The following is a 9,860-nucleotide window of genomic DNA, read 5'->3' on the forward strand; positions in this document are numbered from 1 at the left end:
ACTTGTTCCCTTGTCCCTGGGTTAGTCAACACCACTTCCTTCCCCCACCTCCAGAGCTCCCATGTCCCCCAACCCTCACCCCAACCATCAGTCCCATTGTTTTCTCCTGCAGCTTGTTTATCATTTATCTTATCTAGATAGACCTGCAGAGATAATAATATGCACACAAAAAAGGACAGAGCAAAACAAATCAACAAAAGAAAACAAAATGACAATAACAGCAAAAAAATGGCAACAACAACATAAAAGCCTGTAATAAATAGTTTCAGGTCTGTTTGTTGACCTTTAGGAGTGTTTTCCAATAGACTCTGATGGGATGACACACCCTGGCCCCAAAGTCTATTTTTGGTATTCCCTGGGGACTTCCTTGTTCTGCCCCCCTTGCTGTTCTGTTGCACGCACTGAGTGTTTTGCCTCGGTGTGGTGGTGGGGCTCCAATTATTAAACACACACATTCAAAAGGTAGAAGCTGCTTGGAGTGAAGGGGTGAAAGAGAACTCTCTGAATTTTCTCCATGGTTTCCAAAAAATACATCTAAAATTACTCTTAAAGATATTTTTCAAAGCACTTTATAAGACAATACAATAATCCACGAAGGAGAGACAGCTGGTGACAGGCTTGGTGAAGATTACAGCCGAGGACACCATAGAGCAGCGATTCTCAGCCTGTGGGTCACAACCCGTTTGGGAGGTCGAACGACCTTTTCACAGAGGTCGCCTACTACATCCTGCATACCAGATATTTACATTACGATTCATAACAGAGCAACATGACAGTGTTGAAGTAGCAACGAAAATAGTTTTATGGTTGGGGGGTCACCACAACATGAGGAACTGTATGAAAAGGTCACGGCCTGAGGAAGGTTGAGAATCACTGATCTAATGCACTTAGAAACGTACATTGCACCGTGATGTTCCAACAGATGACCTCAGGCCAGACTAAGGCCGGTCAGAGGGTGGCGGGAATGCCCTCAGGGAAAGTGTTCTGGGGAGCGTTCTGCTTACCTGTGGTGCTGTGAGCATGTCTAGTTCAAGAGCAGCGGTACTGCGTCACCTGGCAGCAGGGTGGAATAAGTGCGTGTACCACCTGGTAGCAAGGATAACAGGACATGCCTTTCTCGGCCATGTGCTGGAGGGACTTAAAATGGCCTTCAATACTGCTCCAGCCTCGAGGACTTCCACGTCCTCCTCTTCAAACAGGTTCCTGTTGGAGACTCCGGCCTAGCCAAGGACTAGGGTCGGGGTATTTCTCCTGTGACAGTCTCTTGTCACCAGGGGTGCTTGCCAGAGAGGTGAGTAATGCTACCTGACACCTGTATTATTCAAAGCTTGGCCTCAAGGTGTGGCCTGTGGCCTTTTAAGGTCAACAGCATCACTAAGTGTCCAGAGGAGAGCCAAGCAGAAGAAAATGGAAAGAGGTTGGCCCCATGAGAGAGGATTCCTCTTCGGCCTGATTCTCCACCTTGTGCTTCAAGGTAAGCGAGGATGAGAGCAAGAGCAAAAGCAGCCTGTACATTCAGGCCAAGTTTTGTTATGCCCAGACAGCCAGAGGCTGGATGTTTGTGCGCCTAAGAAACGGTACCATCGTGTTGCACCTCTTCCGAAGGGCCTAGCAATTAGTCCATTGTCTCTATCTATCTGCATCTCTACTTTCCATACTTATGTTGACCTCTTCTCCTCTCTCTCTCTCTCTCTCTCTCTCTCTCTCTCTCTCTCTCTCTCTCTCTCTCGGCACGCGTAGTTCTATCTCCATAGTTCCTGCATATCAACTGTTTATAAAGAAGAAGAAAACCATTCTGTCTCAGCTTCCTTGAAGCCAAATGAAATGAGCCAGAGAAGATGCTGAGGGGAAAGAGGTGGAAAAGATCGACAGTGAAAGAGGGAAACGCTCCCATTATGATTTTTGCCAATTCTCAGTGTTTCTCTTGTGCACTGTAGAGAAGTAGTCATGAAGGACAGTATGAGAGCCGAAGGAATAAAAAGACTCTGCCAGGAGATGCCATCAGCTCCTTCTCGGTTTTGGCTCTAAGACTGGCTCAAGACCGGACAGGCATTTGGTGTTAGCTGGGTCCTGAGGGACCCTCACTTTAAAAGAGGGTCAGGGTGAGGACTGGGTTTTTAAAGAGCCTGGTCAGACCACGACTAAACATGCATGGAATTGCAAACCCAAGCTTCTTCCTTAAGGTCCACATTTTTCATGCTACTTCCCGCCCCGCGGATTTATGATCACCTGTGATTTACGAATGCAGTGAGGAGACTATGATTGCAGAATTTGTCAGTGACATTACCCTGACGGCTCAAGGACGTTGGTGAACAAGGGAAGGCCATTGAGTGGCGGTGGGGAGGGTTGTGGTGAGCTTGTCAAAGACATGACAGGACGCGGTAAAGTGGTGGCCAGGGCTGAGTTTGCATTCACATTTGGACAAGTTTTGCATGGGGGCAGAGACAATGGACTCGGGGACTGAGCCCGGACTCAGCTCACCTCATCAACTTCCACCATTTGCATACCAGACCAGTCCATCCTCCCTGGCCCAGAAGAGGGAGGCTCACGTGTTTCTGTAGGTGCCCACTGTGTACTTGCAGAACCGCCCTCCCCCCCAGGCTCCAGCCCCGCCACGCACTCCTCCCGAGCCCCCGTCCCATCCCACAGGCTTGCTGCCCTCTACAGGAAGAGGGGACGCCTTCATCATCAACTGCTCAGGGTTTGACCGGCATGGAGTGGACCCTGCTGCCTTCCAAGCCGTGTTCGCCAGAAAGGCCTTCCGACCCGTCCTCAACTACAGCAGCCCCACTCATGTCAACGTCTCCTTCACCCTTTCTGCCATCCTCGAAGTGGTGAGTCCTGACCCAACGAGGGAGCCTCTAGGGGTGAGCAGTGGGGCACCTGATGGGATTGCATAAAATGCAAGCTTCATCCAGCGGGGTGGCAAGACACGAAGAGAAATGTTCCCGTGACACTTCGCTAGGTAAAATGTGCCCCTTTGGGAAATACTCCATAAGAAACCCATTTCCGACAAGCCAGACAGGGTGCGATGTAGCAATGGTGAAAAATACAACTTTCCTCTAGTTCCTAAATGCTTCCTCCCCACCGACGCCCCCCCCCCCCACCCTACTATCATGGTCCCAATTCTACCTTGCAAGTCTGGCTAGACCAGAGGATGGACACTGGTACAGATAGGAACAAAAACACAGGGACCAGTGGTATAAGTGGTGATAGTGGGAACGTAGAGGGAGGGTGGGTTGGAAAGGGGGACCCGATTACAAGGATCTATAGGCGACCTCCTCTCTGGGGGACAGACAACAGAAAAGTGGGTGAAGGGAGACATCGGACAGGACAAGATATAACAAAATAATAATTTATAAATTATCAAGGGTTCATGAGGGAGAGGGGAGCTGGGAGGGAGGGGGAAAAATGAGGAGCTGATATCAGGGGCTTAAGTGCAGAGCAAATGTTTTCAGAATGATGAGGGCAATGAATGTACAAATGTGCTTTACAAAATTGATGTATATATGGATTGTGATAAGAGTTGTGTGAGCCCATAATAAAATGATTAAAAAAAGAGTTGTATGGGCTCCTAATAAAATTATATATATATAATTTTTCCATATATATATGAAAAAAACTCATTTCCAGTGGGCTCCTCAGAGTGGTGTGTGTGTGTGTTCATTCACATTTTCCAAAAATCCTGGGTTGTCTTGTCCTACATGTTGTAGTGGTTTGTGACTGTGAACTTGAATTGTCCTGTGGAATAGCCTTGGAAGTGCGTAAGAGAGGGAGCATGGCATTAATGCTCTTGGATGGAAATTGTTTGTTTGTTTGTTTTTCAGGATGCCCACCTTCAGCTGATGACCTCATTCCTGTGGCTAAATGTGGTATGGTGGGCTCGGTGTCCCCTTGACTTTATGCACTCCTCTTCCACCCCTGGGCTCAGTTTTGTAGGTGACATTGGCTAACGTTGAGAATGCGCACAAGTTAGACCAGTCCAAACCGTTTCAGACCGATGCTGAGAGCACAAATGTCTAGATCATGCTGCCAGTTTCCAAAGGCGGAGATGAGACCGGGAAACTAGACAGACCAAGATAAGGGAAGCCAGTATTTAAGTGGCTCCTTCCCAAGGCATTCATAGCCACAGGCTCCCTTGAAAACAGAGAGAGAAGTTGAGGCAAGTAAGCTCTTTGTTCGTGATCCCATGACAGCCATGACTAAGAGAGGGCGTGGGAGAATAAAGAACTGGGGTGGAGGGGGGACAGGGTGGTAATGTGGAAAGTGCAGGAGATCGAGCGAGACTCAAGCAAGTTCCTTCCATCTGTGTATCCCATGCCCTGGTCTCCTGTAGGTCTGGTACAATCCCTTCATCACGTGGAACCCAGAGGCGTGTGGAGGCATCAGGAAGCTTAGCATAGCCGCTGAGAACCTGTGGCTTCCAGACATCTTCATCGAAGAGTTGTGAGTATCAGGCCACGAAAAGCAAGGAGGCCAGCCCACCGGGGAAGGGTACGATGAAACCCCTGGGGGCCATGCCAAGCCTCAACTTAGAAAAGAACACAATCTGACTTCACTCGCTTGCACAACTCCCAGAATCCAGTGTTAGGTGGAAGCAGGGAGTCATATGAGCAAAGGCGGCGTGCCAGAGCGTAGTGACCTGGGAGCAGAGAAAGGCCAGATCAGATGGGAAATGCTTTCGGCCTTCCTCCACTTTCTTCTCACATGCAGCATGGACGTGGATCAGACGCCTCCAGGTCTCATGGTGTATGTCAACAATGAAGGTCGAATCAAGTACGACAAGCCAATGAAGGTGGTCAGCATCTGTAAACTGGACATCTTCTATTTCCCTTTTGACCAACAGAATTGTACGCTTACCTTTGAGTCTTTTGTCTACACAGGTGAGTAAGGCTCCTTACACACCTGTTGTTCACGTGTCAACCATCTGGTTACTCAGCATTTCATATTTATGACAATGGTAAAAAAAAGTCTACTATCCATCTATTTTATGCATTAACAACATATGTCTGGCAACCATGAACACTGAGGTGTAAGATGAGAGTGACATTAGCTCTGACAGTTAAGGGTCTGGGTCAACTTGGCTGGGCGATGCTTCTCAGTGGTTTGGCAGCCGTGTAGTGATGTCATTGGACAGTTATCTAATGATGTGGTCATTCTCCATTTTAGCAGAATGCTAGTTTTTGCACAATGACCTGGTTTGGGGAACCTGACCAGGTCGATAAGTGAGGAGTGGGCATAGTTGCCTCTTGAGAAGCCAAGGAAAGATTATGAACGAGGAAAGGACAGAAAACGGAACCAGTGAGGGAATCAAATTTAAGTACTGTAGAGCCTTAAAACCAAATCACATTCACTGCCATCCAGGAGCCTGGGACTCAGAGTGACCCTAGAGGACAGGGTAGAACTGCCCTGAGACTGTCATTCTTTATGGGAGTAGAGAGCCATGTCTTTCTGTAGAGGAAACGTGGTGAGAAATCCAGTAGTCTGGACCAGGGAGGTGGGAAGACAGGAGAGCCTGAGTGGTCTTGGTCTCCTTCGCAGTGGAGAACATGGTCCTGGACATGGAGAAGGACGTGCAGGAGATTTCAAACACATCGCTGAGCCTCATTCGGAGCCATGGGGAGTGGATGCTTCTGGGTATCCACCAAAGAGCAAAGAAGATGGTTGTGGGCACCAACCAGTATGACCAGATCATTTTTCATGTGAGCTGCAGGGCCCTGGTTGTGGTCCTCTCCTAAGACTCATGGCTTAGGTCAACCATTGGAAGTTAAGCTCTTCCACCAGAAAGTCAGTTCCACAAAGAGCCGAGATTTTAGTCCCACCGCCTTCTGACTCATCTCCAGAACTTATAATAGAAGCTGGCAAATGGTTGGCACTCACTAAATCTTGTTGGATCAATCTTCCCTTGACGGAAGAAACCAAGATCATATGTCCCTGGTTCACGGTGATGGTCAACCTCCTGGGGCGAACAGAACTTTCAGTGGACAGGAACCTTAATGGTTTTGTTTTAAGATAGTGGAGGAAGTAATGAACTATTCGCCTTAAGGATATGATGACTCCAAATCCTCCTGATCCCCAGATGTCTGTCAGTGCCTTGCCTTTTTCCCCACTGAGCCATCAACAAAGTCACTAAAGATGAGATGGTGGGGAAGAAAGCAAGCCCTGTCTGCAGACAGGGAGCGGCCTGCAGGGGTACTCATCCGACTCCAGGAGTACCTAAGTAAGGAGAGAAAGTGTAATTGCAGAAAATTGGCACTGCGGGCCAAGAAGGAATCAGATGCATTCTTCTATAAGGAGCATGGCCGAGTCAAAGCTGGGGCGAGTAAAGTGCCTTAGGAGGGAGAGATAGGGAAAGAGAGGTGGTGATCCTTGCTACACAATTGGGTCTGGTTCAAATCCCAATTCTTGCACTTATACCTAGAGAGTCAGCTGCCCAGCTACTCATTTGTCACTGGTCACTCTTTCCCCCCACCAGGTGGCCATCCGGCGCAGGCCCAGTCTCTACGTCATCAACCTGCTGGTGCCCAGTAGCTTTCTGGTTGCCATCGACGCCCTCAGCTTCTACCTGCCGGCAGAGAGCGGGAACCGAGCCCCGTTCAAGATAACGCTTCTGCTGGGCTACAACGTCTTCCTGATCATGATGAATGACTTACTCCCCACCAGTGGCACCCCCCTCATCAGTATGCTCCCTCTAACCTTTAGGAAGTGACATGGGGCACGGCAAAGTGAATGAGTTCCAGGAAGGGGACGTATTGGACGTACTGTGCTTGCCAGGGAGGGTTGGGCAGGGTTGGGGTGGGGACTCAGTGGTGTCTGTGGCCCCCACACTGGCCTGCCTCCACCCCAGGTGTCTACTTTGCCCTGTGTCTGTCCCTGATGGTGCTCAGCCTGCTCGAGACGGTCTTCATCACCTACCTGCTGCACCTGGCCACCACCGAGCCTCCACCCATGCCTGAGTGGCTCCACTCCCTACTGCTGGTCTGCACCTGCCCCAGCAAGTGCTGCCCCACTGCACCCCACACAGAACAGAAGGGCCTGGCTCTCACGCCCACCCAGCTACCTGGTAAGCAGGTGGAAGCCAGCACTGCCCTCACCCCCTCTTCCAACACCTCCCCTCCTCTGCTCCTGCTTCCTGCCCCTCTGAGGGTAGCCTTCCCAGCCATGGATGAGGCTCTCTCTGTCCTCTCCACAGGCCTGATGGAGCCAGGGATGTTAGCGGGGAAGGTGCCCTGCCCTGGACAGGCAGAGCCAAAGGAGCACAATGAATCAACAAGGGCTCAGCAGGAACACGAGGCCCAGAAGCAACACTTGGTTGGCGTGTGGGTACAGTTCAGCCACATGATGGACAACCTGCTTTTCCGCCTCTACCTGCTCTTCCTGGTGTCCTCCATCCTCACCATCACCGTCCTCTGGATCACCTAAGCAGATGCTCACCTGCAAACTCTACCTGGAGCATCCCCTGGCCTCCAGACACCACTCAGGTTCTTGGGCCAGTCTAATTTTTCACCCAAACAGCTCTAGCAACTATTCTGTCCTTCGGTCAGTCCCTCCGTGCATGTTCAGAGCAGACCTGGGTAGTGTCACACACCCTTAAAGTTAGGACCTGCTCCTGCAGCCCCTCCTTCCTCCTCAGTTCTCCCATCAGTCCTCCTCTCTGCTGCCTCAGGAATCAGGTTCCCACAAGAGTTCTTTGCTTGAATCACCCCCAATAAACCACTAGGCAGAAAGCTGTCTCTTTCATGCCTTCTATTATGGAGTCAACCGCTTTGGGATTGCAGTACACCAACTCCTGTGAACAAAGAAAACCCAGGAGCACAGGAAGGGATTGTATTAGAGCTTAAATTCCGAGTACAATGCTTGCAGAAGGCTAAGGTTAGCAGGGGAAAATCCCAAATCCATTTACATTCTCCATTAAATTTCTTGTGACTATGAACCAGGGATGTGAACAGGCTTTCCCTTGGACAGAGTGCACTGAAGAATGTCTGAGTAACCCAGGGAGGAGCCGTCCCCCTTAGGTGCTTGCCTGGGTATGCCTTGGTGGAGAGTGCTCTTCTGATGCCCAGGGTCATGAGTCATGCCCGGCTGCCTTGGTAGGAAGGCCCTGCGCCAATCTTGTGAGTTCTTTTTCTAGTATCATGCGCGTGTCCCAGTCATGGCCCAGCTCTCACTTCTGAAGATCTGCCAAGAACTGTGACTTATTTATCTGCCCCCATCATGCTGTTGTGAGTTTCCTTTGCTCACCCAGGTTCTTCACAAGCCTCTGAACTTATCCCCTCGGACGCCATTCTGATCTTGTGTTAATGGCCTCCTTCACCCAAGTGATGTCTCCTTGTCTTTGACTCCTCTTTTGTCTGGTTTAAGACTTCAATGTCTTTTTATTTATTTATTTTTAATAAGCCATATGGAGCCATGTTACGGGAAGCCAGCCCCTAACACATCATTACGGGTCCGGTAGGCGCAATTGTACAGCGATAATAAGTAAAGCTTATAGTAAAGTTATAGAGAGCATGAGAGATAGACGAGAAATGTTGAAATAAATGGAGTCAGACACAATTCATGGTAGCATGCTCACCTCAGCCCCTCTTGGTGGTCCATGTGGTGGGAGAGAGAGAGATTTTAAATGCTAGCCCAGGCTTTTATATTCTCTGGGGACCTGCAAGTCCCCTAATTACAGGTGAAGACATACATCACAGGAAGGGGTTGTGCTGTAGGTAAAACAGTAATGAGAGGGGGTGGTCTAGGGAAATACACGCAATAGGAAGAGGGGGGGTTGGGAGTATACATGTGACAAGATGGGCGGATCCTAGATTTAGGATGGCAGCCTAACCTTGGTCATCCTTGGACAGGTTTGACCTCTCTGGGATCCCCTACAAGGAAACAGACTACTACCTTATCAGAAGGGAGTGGACCCTACTTGTCGTGGGATAAACAGTGGTGCTTGCTCTAGATGGCTGAGAACCCTTAGGGAGAATGACCCCTGATCTACCCCTGTGGACCTCCAAGTATATAGTCATTCGCAAGCAGCTAAGTTTAGCATATATTTGGGGGGAGACAGCTTGGGAGAAATCCTTCTGTTTCCCACAGAGCCGTGCCCTAAAAAAATTTTTTTTAATCTTGAGACAGAGAGTTTTATCATACAAACTTCTCATTTCCCAAAGAAAGAAAGAAAGGTGTTCTGTTTTGTTTTGTGGTAAGTCTGTGAGACAGTATGTGGAAGTAGAGGGTGGAGAGAAAGGGGACCAGAATTTATTACAAGGAAGGAATTATCATGATATAGAGATTACCCTGGACTTGAGTTTCAGAAATGAATAACCTGACAGAACTAGGCCTCTTTCTCAGGAAGAGTGGAGTCTTTGGTTACAGGGAGGTCTGACGTGTGACTCATTCAACATTAAACCTTAGAGTGCTCACAGGATGCTGTGTTACCATTAACAGTGCCTGTACGGCAATTTCAGTTGGATCAGCTCCAATTTCAGTTGGATAAAATCATGCTATGAAAAGAGCCTTAGAGAAACACATTTGAAAACGGCTCCCACTTTCCCTGGAAGAAGTTAAACTGCCTCCATCAGAACTGGACGAGGTCTGCTTCTTAGCATTTGCCTTGTGATTTTGAAAGGCTTCACCTACTGGCTAAACCCTTCAGCTACCTGGGGGCCAGCAGCGGTTCCATGATATCTTCGTACATGGGCCCTCTGGCCTGACTTGTCCAAGGCCCTAGGTTCAAAGCAGCGCAGATATGAGAGCCACTTAAGCCCACCTCAAACATAACCTTTGCCTTTAGCAGTGATTTCCCTTCCTTTCTTCCATCTAGTCTGCTTTCTATGTGAAACCTACCCTTCCCCCGCTACAGCAGATTAGCA

The 9,860-nt window shown here is 49.1% G+C and overlaps 1 protein-coding gene across 2 annotated transcripts; it reads left to right on the top strand.

Moving 5' to 3' along the window:
• Window positions 1-1,407: 1,407 nt before the first annotated feature.
• On the top strand, window positions 1,408-7,422 carry LOC142454234 (5-hydroxytryptamine receptor 3C-like). Of its 2 annotated transcripts, XM_075555612.1 has the most exons (9): window positions 1,408-1,474; window positions 2,668-2,834; window positions 3,828-3,872; window positions 4,337-4,446; window positions 4,714-4,883; window positions 5,542-5,702; window positions 6,476-6,680; window positions 6,848-7,063; window positions 7,193-7,422. In XM_075555612.1, exons 1-9 carry the CDS (start codon window positions 1,408-1,410, stop codon window positions 7,420-7,422), a joined length of 1,371 nt encoding a protein of 456 aa, XP_075411727.1. The 2 variants fall into 2 exon arrangements, with proteins under 2 accessions (XP_075411727.1, XP_075411728.1); XM_075555613.1 differs by lacking the exon at window positions 3,828-3,872.
• Window positions 7,423-9,860: the final 2,438 nt, after the last annotated feature.

Source organism: Tenrec ecaudatus, chromosome 8 (assembly GCF_050624435.1).
Source record: "Tenrec ecaudatus isolate mTenEca1 chromosome 8, mTenEca1.hap1, whole genome shotgun sequence".
Lineage (NCBI taxonomy): Eukaryota > Metazoa > Chordata > Mammalia > Afrosoricida > Tenrecidae > Tenrec > Tenrec ecaudatus.